The sequence below is a fragment of the Mixophyes fleayi genome, chromosome 1 (assembly GCF_038048845.1).
Source record: "Mixophyes fleayi isolate aMixFle1 chromosome 1, aMixFle1.hap1, whole genome shotgun sequence".
NCBI lineage: Eukaryota > Metazoa > Chordata > Amphibia > Anura > Limnodynastidae > Mixophyes > Mixophyes fleayi.
Genome location: NC_134402.1, coordinates 427,048,217 through 427,067,629, shown reverse-complemented (window position 1 = coordinate 427,067,629; position 19,413 = coordinate 427,048,217). Strand labels below are relative to the sequence as shown.

The 19,413-nt window shown below is 39.1% G+C and overlaps 1 protein-coding gene across 1 annotated transcript in view; it reads left to right on the top strand.

Moving 5' to 3' along the window:
- LOC142100014 (chondroitin sulfate proteoglycan 4-like) overlaps positions 1–15,498 on the top strand; it is a 29,313-nt gene extending 13,815 nt beyond the window's left edge. Inside the window, exons 3-10 of the mRNA XM_075184019.1 lie at positions 218–3,766; positions 6,851–7,321; positions 7,663–7,839; positions 8,780–8,978; positions 9,522–9,653; positions 9,848–10,020; positions 12,595–12,778; positions 12,921–15,498. Coding sequence (XP_075040120.1) covers positions 218–3,766; positions 6,851–7,321; positions 7,663–7,839; positions 8,780–8,978; positions 9,522–9,653; positions 9,848–10,020; positions 12,595–12,778; positions 12,921–14,959 — 6,924 coding nt within the window. The 3' untranslated portion in view covers positions 14,960–15,498. The remainder of the gene's footprint in view (positions 1–217; positions 3,767–6,850; positions 7,322–7,662; positions 7,840–8,779; positions 8,979–9,521; positions 9,654–9,847; positions 10,021–12,594; positions 12,779–12,920) is intronic.
- The last annotated feature ends 3,915 nt before the right edge of the window (positions 15,499–19,413 follow it).

Sequence of the window (19,413 nt, the reverse complement as noted above, 5' to 3'; positions counted from 1 at the left end):
GTCTATGGAGTGATTATATAGCAAGTTTAGGTCTATTGGAAGTTTGATAAATGCTGGACAATATTGAGGTGTTCGTATGACAAAAGGCTTCTTTCCATAGATCCTCCTGAATAGTAATGTTTGCCATATTAATATCCAGCGTGCTCTTAAATATTTGTGATTATAAGATTGTATGTTGATAGACAAAAAGTAATCTGTTTTGTTTGGAATTTTGTAGGTGAAATTGAGCCTTGGAGAAGATGAGCCGGTACTTCTCCTTGACCATGGCCTTCACTTAAATGACTTGGAATGGCACTTGGTTACATTACACCATGAAAACGCAGATGTTACACTTACAGTGGATAAATATGTAAAAACTAGTGTTATAAATCCTGGTGGGTCAAGTAAACTCGATGTGCAACATGGTCTCTATGTAGGTGGATTTGGAGACCTCAAAGTTCCATACGTGAAAGACGTACATGAATATTTCAGAGGGTGCCTGGACGATGTTGTGTTCAATGAGTATGAACTACTTTCTTCCCTTAGGCCTTATCCTGGTTTGAAAAATGTTCACGAGGTTTCTCTAGGATGCAGTGATGAGTTCTTTATAAGCGAGGATGATCCCATCAGTTTGTTCAGTTCCAAGTCTTACTTGGTCTTTCCACGTTGGACCTTTGAAGAGACAGCAGTCTTGGAGTGTTTGGTGCAAGCCTCTTCCGGAAGAGGTTTGCTACTGTACCAATCTGGAAAAGCTGAGGATTTTATTTCTCTGGAAATAATAGACTGGACGGTAAAAGCCACTGTCAGAAAAGGAAAAAGTATTGTACATCTTAATTCCGCAACTGCTGTTGCTGAAAATAAATGGCATTACATTAAACTTAAAATCACATCAAGACATATTCACCTGACACTGGATGAAACAACGGAAAAAGCTTTGCTCACCTCTCACATTAAAACCCATGGTTCTTTGTATGTAGGTGGTGTCAATGATGTTTCTCGTGACCATGTAAGACGCTTGGGTCTAATAACACTTTCCGGAAGGCATACAAAAGGAGGATCATTTAAAGGATGCATTAAAAATATAAAGGTTAATACAGTTAAGTTTGGATTAAAAAATGTTTTGGCTACTAGAGATGTTTCCCCCGGCTGCAAAAGTGAAGCTGTAATGAGCACTGTTCCAGCAACAGAGACCAGAACTTTTCATTTAACAACTGTGGCTCCTGCCACTTCAATTGCTACCACCATGGTAACAAAGAATAATGAAAAAGATAACTTTCTTGGCCTTAATAATTTAGTGGTTCAGGAGGGTAGCAAAGCCACCTTACAATCTAAACATATAAAATTGAATTTGGATTTTAAAGGGCTTGGCCTCCGTCAGTCACAAGTTTCATTTAAGATAGCTGAGTACCCACTACATGGCCAGTTGAAAATGGATGTTTCTTCACAACAAGAAAAAGATACGTTTACTATGCTGGATCTGTGGCACGGTCGAATTACTTATGTCCATGATGGCTCCGAGGGAACAGCTGATCATTTTAGCTTTTCTGTTACTGCAACCACCAAGAATGAGATGCCCTTGTATCTACGAGACAAAAAGAAACATGTGTTCAACATTACTGTGACGCCGTCTAATGATGCTCCAGAACTGTCTCTACCTGAAGGGAATTTGTTTACCTTACTGGAAAACTCACAAAAAACTCTTCCTGGTAATTTGATAAAAATTTCCGATGTAGATACGGAGCCACAGAATCTACATTTGGTGGTACTTGGCAACCTCAATAAAGATGCTGGATTCTTAGAAAACATAAAAGATCCAGAAAAAGGAGTTACCACATTTTCTTATTCTGATCTACTTGAAGGCAACATAGTGTATGTCCACAATGGGGTGAAGAATGCCAGGCTTGTGTTGAGGGTTAACGATGGCGATAAAGTGAGCAACACTGTTGTGTTGAGGATTTTGGCAGTTCCTCTTAATTATAAAGTAGTGAACAACACAGGGATTGTAGTGATCCAAGGAGGGAGTGCTTTACTCCAGACCAGCAACATAGCTGTGGAAACCAATGCAATGAATCAGGACATAGAAATTAAGTATGACGTCATCGAGATGCCAAAGTTTGGTCAAATCCAGAGGAGATTCTCTGGAAACGAATGGAAACTAGCGGCCTCATTTACTCAACGTTCTCTGGAACGCGACAGGGTGCGATACCTTAGCACTTACAAGGAAATCCAAGAAACTGAAGTGATGGACAACGTTAAATTTAAAGTCACCATAGCAAACCGGTCCAGTGAAGAACTGTTGTTTCCAATTAAAGTTCAGTGGCTTAAATATACTTTAATAAAAAATATTCCTTTAACCATTGAGACTGCAAAAAAGACTACAATTGGATATGACAACCTACTTGTTACTGTCGAGGGAATCAAAATAGAGGACAAAGAAATTTTTTATAAGATACAGTCTTTGCCCAGTAAAGGAAAAATTATAAATAATAACGAGGTTTTAAGCAAAAATGCCATGTTCAGCCAGATGGATATCAAAGAAGGAAAGATTGAGTATGAACTAAGTAATCAACATCATGAAGACTCCCAGGATTCCTTTAAGTTCATATTGTTCAACAAATACGCACAGTCCAAACCATACAATTTCTCTATTAACATTAAAGCCGATTTGAACAGTATAATTTTGACAAATAAAGCCTTGTCAGTAGTAGAGGGTGAGACTCGACTTATAACTAAAGATGAACTCTTTGTGGAAACATTAAGTAATAAAATGTTTTATTTTAGGGTTTTGAAAAGTCCCCTCCATGGCAAGCTGAAGCTGATTAACTTCTCAGATTCCCTTCTAAGCAACGACAACATCACTGCATTCTCTAGCCAAGACATCTTGGGTGAACGACTCATGTACGTCCACGATAACTCAGAAACGGTGGCAGATTCCTTTGTCATTCTTGCCTCCTCTGTTGCTTCCGAGCTGGAAATTATTGACCTTGGTGTTGTGCCTGTGCAGACAGAACTCCCTTTTAATATATCGATAGAGTTGAAGAATGACGAGAAGCCCATCCGTGTGGTTGACAAGCTTTTTCACGTGGTTAGGAATGGTCGGAGGTTGGTAACTCTAGAGGACTTGTGCTACCATGACCCTGACTCTGATTTTAATGATGGCCAGTTATTATATTCCAGGCGTGGCATTCCAAATGGGGACCTTGTTCTATCTAATGATACTTCAAAAAAGCTTTATCAGTTTACTCAGAAAGACTTAAAGGAACAACGTGTACTCTTCATACACCATGGCGGAGACTATGGTCGCTTTGTCTTGTTCGTAACTGATGGAAAACATTACACATCCTCACTTCTAGAAGTTAGTGCATCAGAACCCTTTATTAATATAATAACTAACACAGGGTTGTTGGTGCAGAAAGGGAAAGAGAACATATTAAACATGGCCAACTTCAGTATTGCTACAAACATGTATGTTGAACGTGACCGTGACATTCTTTATAATATTCGTATACCACCAAAACATGGAAAGATTTATGTACAGAACTTGATGAAAGGATCATTCACACACCTTGATTTAAAAAATAGCCATGTGGTTTACAAACATAATGATGGCAATTATCTTTCTGACACATTCAACCTTACCGTAAACATTGACACAGTGACTGCCGATGTTGAAATTAAAGTTCGCGTTTATTTGGAAAGTCATCAGCAACTTCCAACAGTGCAACATCTTAATGACCTTGTAGTAGAAGAAGGAAAGCCAGTTAAAATAGATAGAGACAAGTTGCAAGTGAGTACTTTGCATGACTCTTACATTACTCCTTTTCCTAATCAGGCTCTACCTCCCTCCAAAGCTTTAAGCAGACTCTTAAAACCCACTTCTTCATCAAAGCCTTTCAGAATTGCCTTCTAACTCACCCCTACTTCCATTGTCTTACCCTCTCTGATTCACCACCGTTCGTCTGCCCTTTCCTTTAGCTTGTAAGCTCTGACGAGTAGGACCCTCTTCCCGTGTGTCCTCCATCTTCCAATTTCATTACCACCAGCATGCCTATGCCTTCCCTCCTTTTCTCAATCATGGACTCTGATCCTTGTTTTCCACTCCCACTCTACTGGGTACAGGCTCAGCTAGTGATGTTTTGCTCCCTTTAATTCTCCTTCTTCCCTTGTCTTGCGTTTTAGATATAGGTTCTCCCCCTCCTACCTCGTCAGTGCTGGTTTTATTTTATTGTTCTGTCTATGTTGTAGTGATTTGCCTATTGTACTGTTTATGTCTTTATTGTTTTGCCCTGTTATTCCATCATCATCATCATCAATGTTTATATAGCGCCAGCAGATTCCGTAGCGCTTATTGTATACTCTCTGTACGGTGCTGCAGACTCCTTGTGGGATAATATTTTGTATTTTGGTGGTGAGAAATCAGTGTGATAATGCCTCTGTCAGAAATCTACATCATTGAAGCAAATCTACTATAACATTTCTAGAAGTCTATGAATCGCTAATGGCTATAATTTAGAAATACTAATAAGCTATTTAAGAAAAAAAAACTAATGCATAATGTACATAACAGTAATCTTACATCTTATTTATAAGCAGTTGCTACCCAAATTTTAGGCTTAGCTGTGTATTAGGAACATTTAAAAAAAAACGTAATTGCAGGTAGCCCAATGACCAAGCCCAAGGTAGCCCATTATGGGCCTTGCCCAGCTAGCCCCTGTTGTTGTCCTTCCGCTCCACTACTGTACAGCAAATAGGGTTATGCCCCCTTTTTGAACCCTCCCCCCCAATGTCGCCTAATGTTAGGGAGTTGGACTGTAGCTAATGCTGCTCCTTTTTGCTGCAGGAAGAACTAACACATTGATATCCTCCCATAGCTCTTCAATAGTGTTTTATGGAAATCATCCATTGGGCTATACTGTAGAGCTGTGGATAGAGCCAGTTCTAAGCTTCAGGTAAAAGCAGTACAGAGAAGTTGTGCTTTATTCTGAAGTAGTCATCCAAAAATAGACCGCCCCTTTCAGCTATACAGTAACAAATATCTTGTTTCCTCTAATTCAGTGATGGGCAAGAGGCGGCCCTCAGTGTCTTTACCTGTAGCCTTCAGCTCCTTCCTCCCTTATTGTCAGATTTGTTAGTTGCAGCTTGTAACGTGTTTAAAATACCTGCTGGTATGTTATTACAAATAGGTGTCTCTTTCTTTAATTAAATGTATTGTTTTAATTTATTACTGAGATTAAAGGTGATCTGCGGCCCTTATGAAGGTTAGAGGGCCGCCCCACGTGGCCCCTGATGTGCATCTTGCTGCCTATTACTGCTCTAGTGGATTATAATGTGACATGTTATATTCTGATATGTCTTATAACCATTTTATAGAAATAAAACAGAGTCTTCCAGCATCAAATCTTTATCTTAAATAAATCCTGGAATCAAAATCTTTATAAGATAAATTGTAAGGATCCCATCAACTGAGATCAGTAAGGCCAGGATGTATAAATTATTAGAAATATTTGTAATGAACCACTTTGGAGTTTAAAATTCTATCAAATCCATTTAATTTATAATTAAAATACACATAATTAACAGAATTTTTTTTGTTATCGTATCCAGAAAGAATTAAATATAATTCAACATGACGCAAAAGAGATTTTTGTACATAATTCAGTATCTTAAATACGACTGTCTGATCCTCATAATGTGGATATAATTCTGAATTACGTGCAAAAATATTTGTTGTCATGTTGTATAATATTTGCCTAATGTAAATATCAAGAGATAAATGGTATCAATCTATTTTTATTGCAGCACTTTACCGATCTGTTAGAAAGGCCTTGTGCTCTTGAAAATGGAGTGCGATTGTTTTTTGTCTGTGTCCCATAATCCAGGGGTTCCCAAAGTGTGCGCCATGGCTCCCAGAAGTGCCGCGGCCGGGAAGAGAAAAAAACAAAACAAAAAAAACTTACCAATCCGGCAGCGCCCAGGACCCAGCATCTTCCCTCCTCGCTTCTCACTGAATGTCGGGTGTGACGTTATCACGCCCGACATTCAGTGACATGCGGCAGGAGAGAGGAGCATTCAGAGGGGCGCAGAGTGAGTGGATTCAGAGGGGCGCAGAGTGAGTGGATTCAGAGGGGCGCAGAGTGAGTGGATTCAGAGGGGCGCAGAGTGAGTGCATTCAGAGGGGCGCAGAGTGAGTGGATTCAGAGGGGCGCAGAGTGAGTGCATTCAGAGGGGCGCAGAGTGAGTGGATTCAGAGGGGCGCAGAGTGAGTGGATTCAGGGGGGCGCAGATTGAGTGGATGAAGGGGGGCACAGAGTGAGTGGATGAAGGGGCACAGTGTGAGTTAGCTGTAAATTTTTATTTGACAGAAATAGAATTGAAAAAATATAATTGAAAAATATTATTTTCCCTTGGATTTATGTGTATTATTTTTGCATACAACTAAATAAGTATTTCTGTCCTGGCCTAAATACTTTTTAAATTTTTTTGACCCAACTACTTATAAAGTGGGACTGCTCGGTAATTATTTTGGAGGGGTGCCTTAAAAAACTTATGGAGACTCTAAGGGTGCCGTGAACTGCCATAATCCCTTTATTTCTCTCCAATGTCTTTCTGTCAGTTTTACTGGTATGAAATAATTCATTTATACCACAGATGGAGTGAGGTCTTGGGGACAGATTTGCCATAATTAAGAGTGTAGTCTATATTTGGTGCGTAGCCAGTTCTGCAGGGTCTTAAAATGACAGAGCAGGCTCGGGGGAAACAGAGAATCCTCTAAAATTGGCTCGTATGCGTTAAGTTAAATTATTTTATTTGAATGTAAATAATTATGAAAATTTGGTCTCCCATCATTCTGCACGTGTGTCTCTTTTTCCAGGTTGTCCATGAAGATAACACACCGGATGAAATTGTTTTTTCAGTGGTAACACATCCGTCACATGGATATATTCGTAGATTTCATTCTGCTGAAGGTCGCTTCCCTGAACACCCAAAGTCTATAATGACTTTTACACAGCAAGATATCAACGAAGGAAACATTCAGTATGTACAGACGGAGGCTGACTGGTTTCATGATAACTTTACATTGGATGTCACCAACGGTGTGAGAGAGATAAGTGGGATTACACTGTCTGTGGACATAATCCCCATCGGGATTCCACTGGAGGTTCAGAATATCACTGTGAGGGAAGGAGCATCTAAAGCCTTGACACAAGAACATCTATACATTCCTAACAAGCATTTTCAGGGTCTTAATTATGAATTTGTTTTACTAGATGTACCCAAAAATGGCTATATTCAAAATACAAGATTTCCTGGGATTAGATTATCAAAATTTACCAGAAAACAGGTACAGTGTACGTTACATGATTTACACAATCGCCAAAATCCAATAATTAAAATGTGGGCATTTTGACGTATTTTAATAGTACAGTGTATTTCATTATACAATTTCGTATAGTTTTGGTATGCAGTTTCCTTTATATTGTGTTGCAGGGTTTGCTTTTTGTTCTTTTGTGTGATGGGAGCATAACTTTTTTTCTCTGAGGGTTTTAATGTGCATTTAATCAGGAGACAACACAAAATGTAATATGGGCAGAAATGTCTGATCTGCTTAATAGATACAATGCAATGTTTGTCCTTCTAATGTGAAATTTATACATCTGTCATTTGTTTAATTTTTATTTCAAGGTGGTACAAGAGCTGATCTATTATGTGCACGATGACAGTGAAACCTTACAGGATAATTTTACCTTGATTGTAAACAATACTGACGTTTCCAAACAAAGTCTCCCGCGGTCAATATTTGTGACTATCACACCCGTAAATGATGAATTCCCGGTTATAAAGGCTAACAAGATTTTTCAGGTAAAGTTCTATTTATCTTATATGTCTTGTGCTGTTACCAGTCTTTGTCTGTGTCTCATGAATTCAGTGAATGAACATAGGTCTAACACTACTCTGGTGTACACACTAGATAAGGAGGTAAAGAGGTTACACCACACAATATAAACAAAAGAAGGGCTTTATTGATCCTTAATACAGGTGAGATAATATAAATACCCATCATGCCATTAATTCCACCCCCTTCTACCAGCTGACAACATTCAGCCGTTGATTAAAGAGGATATTGGTTTCCTCCTCTTAAGCTGTAATATAGCACCCACTGGGTGGAATCAACCCTCCAAGACCCATCTTACTAAAGTATCTGTGTTAGATCCAGTTTGCCCTGAATCCTATAGTGCTGGTAAAATAGGAGACCCTTGATGCAAGCTCCCAACATCCTCACAAGTTAATCTTTCAGCTGTGATAAGATCTGTTATAATTGGACTTTGCTTTTTATATTGCATGGACTATTGATGTATTAGCGGCAAGCACACATATACAATATCAACCAATGGTTTTACTTGCTCTTGCATTTAATTATGTTCTTTTCTATATATGATAATATTAATGTTGCAATTACCATCTTAATGCAACGGACTGATGGCTCAATCACAGTCAATCCAGTGGAAACAGTGAGATATTCAGGATATAGAACGGAATGAAGGAATGAATTGTTTATAATAATTTGAACACCGTATCACACAGCAGTAGCTGTACTCTTGTGTCAGTCAGTCAGTGGGAATTATCTCACGTTACCATTGATGTTTTGGTGATCATTCTGGAATCAGCAGGTGGTTTATTACCGGTAATTGAAATTGGGATTATTCAGTGATTTCAGCTTAATTTTAGAATAACAAAATGTTTTGTCACAGCCATGGGGACTTTCCTTCTGTAAAATGGACCTTGCTTTCCTGTCTTGTAGGTCTGGGTTGGCTCGGTGACGGAAGTAACCACTGACGATCTTTCTGCTGAAGATGAGGACTCTTCTCCTGCTGAGCTTGTGTTCTCCATTACACCACCCAGCAATGGCCACCTGGCACTTAAGTCCCATCCAGATAAAAGCATTCTTAATTTCACTCAGCAGCACATAAATGAGGGCCACCTGGTATTTGTACATAAAGGTAAGCACTGTGTTTATCTCTTCCTGGGTCATGTGACTCTCAATCTGCCTAAACCGGACTTCTTAGAGTTAGCAGGGAGTGAAAGCCACATCTAGAGAGATCATTCACATGTTATGACTTGTCACTGGAGACATCATTTAAACATGAACCAGTTTCAATGTAAAGGAATTATTTTTAGTGTGCCATTTTACTAGGATTAGCACGTACTTGTTTTAAAGTGGGCAGGGTTAGAACAGCCTGTAGCCAATAATATCAATAAAAATATCCACAACAGCACAAATTATTTCAGGAGATGAATTTGCTGATTTTTTTGGAGGCTCTGTCCTTCCCATTCCTGTGGTTATGTTTGTGAGGATAGAGGGGGGGGGGGCACTGTGAGAATATGAGGAGGGGAGTGGAGGTAAGCAGTAACCCACAGGCTGAGGGTTAGATTGTCAAAAAAGCAGAGTTAAAGACTCTAATATATACTGGGAATTGCATATAATCATGTTATTTTCGATTGATTGCATTTTTATGGTATCTCCTGCTTTTATCCTATTTTAGGGGCTATGTCCGGAGGGTTCAACTTCCAGGTTACAGATGGTTTGAACTTTGCGCCAAGACAAATCTTCAGTATTACCGCAAGGACACTAGTTATTAATATAGTCGTTAATAAAGAACTGGGTGTTTTTCCAGGTAAATGTTGCATATTGGCCAGTAAGTTTGTGTATTGTTTTTGTTTTATTTGTCACCACTTCACTTACGGCAGACATAAGAACCTTCTGTATATGATAACTATTTTTTATTCATGTTGCCTTCTTCCAAATCACAGACTTTAACTACGTGTTATAGACATTGCTAATATAATTCTGTAAATTTTCATTTTCCAGGAAAGCGGAGAATCATTTCTTCTGATGTATTAAAAGCTGTAACCAATGACGAGGGCCGTCTGAATAACAGAACTATAACTTTTGAAGTTTCTAGCCCTCCTAAACATGGGCGGCTTTTAAAGTTAGGACCACAAAATACAACTGAGGAAGTGTCCAGGTTTACACAGTTAATGGTGAGTATTCCCTTTATTATGACATTCTTTTTATTTAGTGACAGCTGAAATAAAACATTGCAAAAATGTCGCTGCAAAAACTTTGGTTCTTGATTGCCAACATGACTTCACATGCGGAAATGCAAGTTGTGTAACTCTTCTCTTAAGGATAGGCTTAATAGGTAGATGATGATACTAAAATAAAAGGATACCATCGCCTGTTTCTTAGAAGCAGATGGGGCGGGAAAATTGTGCTCTACTACCTAGTGTTGCAAGAGCATCCCTCCCTAAAGAGCAAACAATGTTTAAAAATTGGTTAGGCGCTCATTTACCCTTGAGGTGGATAACCAGCCTGAGATAAACTTGGCTAGGGTAATCCGAGATCTATATCTGGAATATGTATAATAACACTGGATATGTACCCCAGCCAAGTTTATCTCAGGCTGGTTATCCACCTCAAGGGTCAATGAGCACCTAACCAATTTTCAAACATCGCCTGTTTCTTGCCTCCACTAAAATTCTAAAATTATTAAAATTATGAATGGGCATCCCCATATTGGGCGGTCGTTGCATGTCATCCGCCATCCCACTGTTGGTTGTAAGATATGCTTTGTGACTGTCATTATCATCTTTATTTGTTTGATTGTTACCTAAGCTTGAGCAGCTGCTTATATAATTATCAGTGTACATACATATATATATATATATATATATATATATATATATATATATATATATATATATATATATATATATATATATATATATAATCTGCTGTTTTTAACTCTCCAGGCAATGTAATTCGTTGTGAGATGTTTATCTATTATGTTTAATAGCAAGTTAGTAGAGGAGGAATTTTTGCATTCAAAGATGCAAACGTTCTTCTAGTTTTGGGGATTGTCTTAGTTTTTACACCTACCCACCTTAATCGGTTACCTAATAAAAATCAACAATCCTAAATAGCCTAGCTCCCAATATTAGTGGATTTCGAGCTGGATTGAGCCAAGGAGCTGATGGGAATGGCAGCAAATTATGGCTACTCATGTTTGGGCTTATTCTTATTATTATTTTTATTTCCCTCCCAGTTGGGACCTTTGGGGTCTCTACTCCTCTCCTACAGGTCTACAGTTGGCACCAGGTGAAGACTAATGTGATGGGGTCACTGCCTGGATTTGGGAAACATGCAGGTTTGGGTCTAGCGATGGAGTAGTTGACCTCAGAACCGGTGACCTCCAAATTTTGCTTTTTTAAGTAACATTCTGGGATCTATATGTACCCCATATATTCTTGTGGAACTTGTAGTTTGTGGACCCACCGATGGTCGCGATATATCTCTTATTTCAGCTAGTTTCACAGGAGCCCTGTGCATGCGCATCTTGTGCTGATGGTTTCCAGGCTATGCCCCATTCACAGATTTTTTATTATGGTTTTGGTTATGTGGTTTTACCTCTACAGCAGGACTGGACAGCAGTTCTCTGGGATTTTGGATATACAAGGCAGCTCTTTCTAAACTATTATAGCTTTTAAGCTTGTAAGCAAGACCCGCTTACAGTTTTGTCTGTCTTCTTATACCCTGTAGAGTTTTATTACTGTATTTGTTCCTAACTGTAAAGCACTGCAGTTTTATAGTGCGGTATAAATAAATGTTAATATTACTAAAACTCTCACTCACCAGATGACAGAAGAAGAAGCTGATTTATGGGTATACTCCGGTATATAGTCTTCATCAATGAATTCCTTCTCATTAAAGCCAGGTGTTAGTGACCGGTTTTGGCACCCATGGCTCAGTTTTAGATTCTTATTATAATGTATTTCCTTCTAAATTACTGTTGTCTATAATATTTACTTTAAAAAAAAAATAATGAGTAAAATATAAACTTTTCTAAAATAATAAAATAAAATATTATTATAAAGGTTACGTTACAGAGGGCATTGTGTATGTGTCAGCACAGCACAATGCACAGGGCAGCACAGTGGCCTCGTGGTCAGCACTTTTGCCTCACAGCACTGGGGTCATGAGTTCGATTCCCGACCATGGCAGAGAGGAAGCTCCATCTGTGGGGAGTTTGTATGTTCTCCCTGTGTTTGCATGGGTTTCCTCCGGGTGCTCCGGTTTCCTCCCACACTCCAAAAACATACTGGTAGGTTAATAGGCTGCTATTAAAAAAAATAATAATTGACCCTAGTCTCTCCCTCTCTGTCTGTCTGTGTGTGAGTGTGTGTCTATAGTAGGGAATTTAGATTGTAAGCTCCAATGGGGCAGGGACTGATGTGAATGAGTTCTCTGTACAGCGCTGCGGAATTAGTGGCACTATGTAAATAAATGATGATGATGATGTGTCATTGTCATGATATTAGGAGGAGAAAGGAGACAAGCAGACTGAGACAGACCCACAGGTCGATAGTGGAACGAGTAGGGCCAACAATAGGACATTAGGGAAACTTGAGCTGGAAGATTGAAAATACACACTATGTGAAACGTCAATTTGTTCGGGTTTCAACCCACAGGTCATGAAAGTCTTTCGTAAAAAAGGGTTCAACATCACCCATCTGTTTCTGATGTAATATTATTTTGTATCTATTTAATGTTTGCAGGTTGATGACGGTATAATTATGTATGAGCATACAGTTACGGAAGCCTTGGTGTGGAGTACAGAGGATTCCTTCACATTCACAGTGTCCTCTTCCCCAGTTGTTCTAGAAAAGCAGGTGTTCCTTATCACAATATCATATGAGATTTATGATCCCAGCAGAAATACCCGTCTTGTCGCCAATACAGGTAAGGCAAGGTTTTTCTGCGACGGCTTAAAAATGATCATGCTGCCCCATGCTTGCGCTTGCAAAGTCTGTTTTCTAAGCATATGTCAGAATTTGTTGTCCCCTTATTAAAATCTTTATTTTGTATGTTTATTTTGTATTAGGTGCTTCCGTTATGGAAGGAGGAAAAGTTCAAATAGACAAGTCAAAGTTGAATGCATTAAATCTTTTGGCCAGGCTGCCAGAATCACAGCGGGCCTCGTACGAAGTCTGGTTCCAGGTGACTTCATTACCAAAACATGGTGTGATCGTAGTTGGAGATAGGAACATTACTAAAGAAAAACCCAACTTCTCTCAGTACATCGTTAGTAAATTTGGAATTACGTACTTGCACGATGGAGCGGAGTCGCCTACAGATAACTTCACTTTTGCCACATGGTTAAATTTAAAGAGTAAATCGGCTGTGAAGCCCGACATTGACGTTCTAGAAGAGATGTTTAATATCACAGTAATTGCTGTTAATGATCAGGCTCCTGAGCTGAAGACAAAACGATCCAATCTGAGAGTGCTGCAAGGCAAAATTATTGCGTTTGGTCCAGAAAACCTTAATGTTGAAGATCTGGATAATCCACCAGAAGATATAAAATACACTGTTATAAGTCCACCAAACAATGGTTACCTGGCAAAATCTGACAACTTAAATGCTTCCATCCAGTATTTTACACAGGCAGATATTAACAAAGGTCACCTCTGGTTTGTATCGGATGGAAGCGCAAGCTCAGGGGTGTTTTATTTTAGCGTGACAGACGGTAAACATAAACCATTGTATAAACTCTTTAATCTGGATGTGACACCTGTTTCCATTACCCTGGTTAATAAAACAAATCTGATCCTTCGCCAAGGGCAAACTTTTGTAACGATTGCCAATAGCAATCTTGCCGCGACAACAGATGGAAAGAGCACAGTGATTAACTATGAGATATCGCAGCCTCCCATGTTTGGCGGGATCATGATTGACAACTCGCCTGTGACGAAGTTTGATCAGGTCGATATAGAGTTGGGCAAAGTAACCTTCCACATCGCAAACCTCACCACATCTCAAGATAGTTTTAAGCTGGTGATCTTCACTTCAGAAACCAAGCTCACGGGACTGGTGATGAACATCACAGTGCAGCCCCTTATAAATGTTCTACCTGGACTTAGAATACCAACAGGCCTGATGTATACATTAAAGACTAAGGACTTGGATGCAACTGAACTGTCAAATTTGACCAGCAGTGACCCAGAATATCATATACTTGATGGACCAATGTATGGGAGAATACAGAGAAAAATATCTCCAAAAAATGCTTTCGAAGATATTGATATGTTCAAGCAAAGTGACATTGACACAGGACGTATATTCCTGGATAGTCATGCCAACGTCACAGATCTGGAAATGTTGAATGATTCCTTTGCTTTTATGCTCAAAGCAGACGGAGTGCCACCATCTTTGGGTTACTTCACATATTCTGTGGTTCCATATGAACCACTGCTCGTGGAGTCCACCACAACTGTAGAACTTCTGTCAACCAGCACTGCTGCTTCCTTGTACACTACTGTGGCTTACAATAAAAGCACAACCAATCACTGGATGAATAAAAACCACACAGAAGCTCCAATAAAAAAAATTGGTAACCGCAACCGTTGGGGAAACCAAAAGAGCGAGGAACCCTTGCTCTCTGCGGATGTGACTTCCACTAGTTCTTCCATTAGAGAGATCACCACTAAACTGGTTGTTGTTAGTCTAAAAGCAGAACCTAGCCAAGGCAGTCCACTGTCAATCATTATCCCGCTGGTAGTTCTTGCCATCTTGATACTTGTAATCATCTTTATTGTTTGGTTTCTTCTTATGAAACGAAAGGCGAAAAAGTCTGTCCCACATGTGAGAAGCCATTCCTATAGCATGGTGCCCCAGATCCCATCTCCGTACACTGAGAGAAGTGCCACTATACCAACCGTGACAGTGACCCCTCTACAAAGACCCAATGACTGCTGTTCTGTAAGCCCATTGCTGCCTGTCAGACAGGGCCATTTACTTACAAGTTCGGCTCCATCCCTTGGTGTCAATACTCCTCAGAATTGGATGGAGATGGATCCTGAAATGATACAGCATTGTCGAAAGACTAATCCTACCCTTAAGAACAACCAATACTGGGTATAGCAGACTATGCCTATCGGAACTCATATTATATTATATTTTGAACATATTTTATAAATATGTATATTTTTGGTATTAACTGAAATAGCCATTCTATTTATTTTGTTATGTCATATTCTATAAGAGAGACAAGTGGTAATACTTAGTGATTACTTATTAGTTTAACAGTCAACTATTATGGTCTATTGACTGTTAACCTGATTAAAAAGTTGACAATAAGTTAATAGGCACACATTTGTCTTGTGATCGCTTTGCAGTTAATACTTTTTTGTGTGGCATTTCAAATTCCATTATGACATGTGTGTGTTGGTTGACCTTTAATCCTTATGATTTAAACTTTTTTTACATCTTCCCACTGTTTTCTATATATCTATGAACATGCTGCTTTGAGATTAGAGATTACGAGAAAGATGTAATCTAATACTGACGCTAAACAGGTCCAATCATGGAGCATAGGCCAAGATCCAATCATTGTGGTACCTGGCAATGTGGTCACTGGGACATTTAGAAGTTATTTGTAGATAATAAAAGTTTATAAAAGCTATCCCTCTCCCTTATAGCACAGCCATTTTCAGCAGAGGCCAGAGGGCTAGTACCAGCTAATGGGAGCAACATACATACTTCCTACTGGTCTTTTAGGAGTTAACGGAGAATAGTTGCAAAGTGTATTGTAAAACAGGCCCGTCCAAATACCAGAACACAACCCTGTGGTATAAATGAGAAAATCCTGCAGTTGTTTCATACTGATTAGGTTTTGGAAGAAATTGTACTTTAGACAAACTTGCATGCCCAGCAAATTTAGCTAAAAACCCTTTCTGTTGTTATTAGCATTTTTAAAATGCCTGCACACTCCACAGTGCTTTACAATTGGGAACAAACACCATCTATAGGAAAATAGGTGTTTGATACAAGTGATTAAGTGCCACAGATTGCATATTGGTCCAACCACATTGCAATGGGAAAAAGTGTTTAGTGAGGTTATATGATCTAATCACTCAGCAATGTTGGTTAGGGGCTCAGAGGGTTGAATGAGTATATAAAGAGATCAATGTAAGTTTTGTGTGGACTGGGTAGGGGATGGTAATTGGTTAATATATCATATGGTGGTTATGAGGGTGGTTTGGGTATTTGATAAGCATGCCTGAAGAGGTGAGTGCATTCCACATAGTGGGTGCAGCCCAAAAAAAAAGTCCTGTAGCTGAGATTGGGAGCAAGTGGTGAGTATGAACGAGAAGCTCAGATTCTGAGCAGAGAGGTTAAGTTGGGAGATATTTTTGGATAAGTGACAGATGTATGTTTTGTTAATGCTTTTGTATGCTAGTAAAGTTATTTCTATTGAATTTGGTAAAGAACAGGCAACCATTATAGGGACTGACAGAGTGGTGCAGCAGTAGAGGAATGTTCATGGACTAAGGGTTTTGTTGTGATGATGTCGGCATTCAGGAGATGTTTCTAAGATGCATGTAACAGGATATGAATAACAGTTTGATATGGAGAACAAAGTGCAGTTCTGAGTCAAGGATGACACCTGGGCAGCAAGCTGGAGGGGTAGGGTTTATTGTTATGTTGTCAACAGAAATAGTTGGTGAGATAGCTTCTGTTGGTTTGTGGAAAAATGATGAGATCAGTTTTTGAAGAGTGAGTTTGAAGTGGCAAGAGGACATTCAAGATAAAACGACAGAACGACATTCAGTCATTTGGACCAAAAGAGATGTTGAAAGATCCAGAAAGGATAAATAGATGTGGGTATTATCAGCATAGAGTTGATACTGAAACTCAAAGAAGCTTATTCGTTTTCCAAGAGAAGTTGTTCTAGCTATAGGAGAGCAGAGAGGTTAGGACTAGGCCTTATGGGACTCCAACAGAGAGGAGGTGTCTTCAGAGAAATGAACATTGAAGCAGCGGTTTAATAAGTATAATGAAAACCAGGATAAAGAATGCAGCGTTTCTGTGAGACTTGAACAATCAAAAATGTTTATTGCAGCAGATAGGTCAAAGATAATTAGAGGTGAGTATTTTTCTTTTATGTTTAGTAGTGATCAAATCATTGACCACCTTCTGCAGTGCAGTGTCTGTGGAATGTTGGGAGCGAAAGTCTAACTGAATAGGGTCCAATATTGGTAATAGAGACTTATCTCAATTTGTGGGATCCAACAAAGAGAAGGTGTCCGTGGGTTCAAGAAAAGAATTGAGCATGTTGTTACTCTGGGAATTGGATACAGTGCCAAGGAGAAATATTAAAAATATTGTAGGGCTTTTCATTATTATGGTTATCATCCAAAACATCCGAACTGTGTTCCTGCCAGTTAACTAATCTGCAAACAGATACGAAAAGATAGTCTCCAATTTATTGCAATATGAGTCAATAGTAGGAGAACAAATATGAAAGAATATACATTTATTGAGAGTGCCACTCAGTATATCTAGCTTCTGGCCAGAAGTAATAAAATCAGCAATATAAACAGTATAAACAGATGGTAATGCACATATAAGTAAAATGTAATATGTGTAAAACACAAACTACTGTCCAAATATGCAACTGGAGAAGTAGCAGTGTAAATGACGCTGGGTTTCTTATAGAGGTAAGTATGTAAGTCTTGTACACAGTCACTAAGATCCTCTGGATAAACCAAACCAGAGCCCAGATGTTATGTTTGCATGCACAGTTCATAGGTAGATATTGATGGTCTGAATCCTTTTGTTTTTTCTTTTCTAAAGAGTCTACCAACTGATGTGAATAGAAGCGCACAATAGTTTTGATAAAGTTTGCAAAGGAACTTACATTTTTGAAGAGAGGCAGTGTGCGTGGCCTACTGGGGGGCTCTTCCAGTGGCTTAATATAATGGTACAGAGAAATCTTTTAGGGATCCTATTATCTCTTGGTGGATGAGGAACTGGGGTTGAATAATGTTACGAATGACTCAAGTCTGCCTCCTAGTTGCAGGGTTTCAAAGTGTCTCCCTTCCTGTCAAGCAGTCCTTGCCTCCCCTGAATGGACCGGGGGGGCATCGTAGTTTAGAAACTAGCTGTCTGCGTCTGGTTAGTGGGGAGGCTGCGCTAGCTCCATTCTACTGCAATTAAAAGCAATCGGCTAAGATCTGTACGTTCTCAGTGTGGTGATCTGCTCTCTGTAAGTGCCGACCACCATATCAATGAATAATAAAGGTACTTGCAGTAGTGTATATTGATAACAGGTGTGACAGTGTTTCAAAACCAACGCATTTCGCTCAAATGATGAGCGTCTGTTTAAATAGTCTATCCCACAGACACTGATTGGTGGGACAATCCGCCATCAGCTGTTGTCTCTTTGTTAATTGAAATTAGTTATGAAGCACTAGCCCATGCTGCTACAAATTTTGACAAACCCATGATTCTATAGGGATGTTCATACGTCATTTATTAGTTTCTGCTTCCTTTGCATAACTAATAGTGAACTGGCTTACAGCTACGAACTAATGTATAATCTGATACAGTTGCACAGATGAAACTAGCTATTTCACATTCGATGTCAAACACATGGTAAAGAAGAAGGTCAATCGCTTATTATTTTAAGTTAAAATAATGTACAAATGATGTCAATTATAGTAATCAATTAATAGGGACAGTGAAATTCATAATCAATGAATCAATTAGTAAGATGAAAAAAAACTGCTCTACACCACTTAAGAGTAATGGATAGATTAAATAAAATAAAATACAAACTAATCAGGAATGTCAGGAGGAATAATCTAAAGCAACACGGAGACAGCCCTGTCTGTACTGTGTGGTGGGAATTGCTATTTTTCCAGAAAAGTTCCTAGATCAAAGTCTAGGTTTAATCCTTTGGGTGAGTGTGTGCCCAGATCATAGATCCATTGTGCTTCTTCTCGTGAGATGATTTTAATATAGTCTCCCCCCTCCAATTCTTTGGAACTTTATTCCTATAAATTTCAGCAAGGCAGGAATGATTATGTTTTGCGAAATGGAAAGAGAAACAACGTTTTTCATATTAAATCCTAATATTCCTGATGTGCTCTGCCACCCTGGTGTGTAGATTCCTAATTGTACGCCCCACATATTGGAGGCTGCAAGGGCGTGTGAGCAGATATATTACTCTCAGTGTATCGCATGTGATCCTCTCTTTGATTTTAAAATCCATTCTTGTAGTTTATGATTTAAAATAAGTTGTGTGTTTGGTGTTTTTCTGTGACAAATGTAAGTATGCGGCTATGTACAATGTACTTTAGAAAGGGTTGTACAGTGTACATAGCCGCATACTTACATTACCTCCTTAAGAGCAGCGTTGACTATCTCACTGACGTCATCAAGTCCTGCCGACGTCTTCCTTCATTGTCATTGACTGAACAGTAGTCATGGATCCTTGTCGGGAAGCAGGCGTCCGGACTGAAGATGTCGAGGTAAGTGTTGTCGGTGTAGTTATCATCGATATGCTGACTACCATCGTTCATTTAAACATA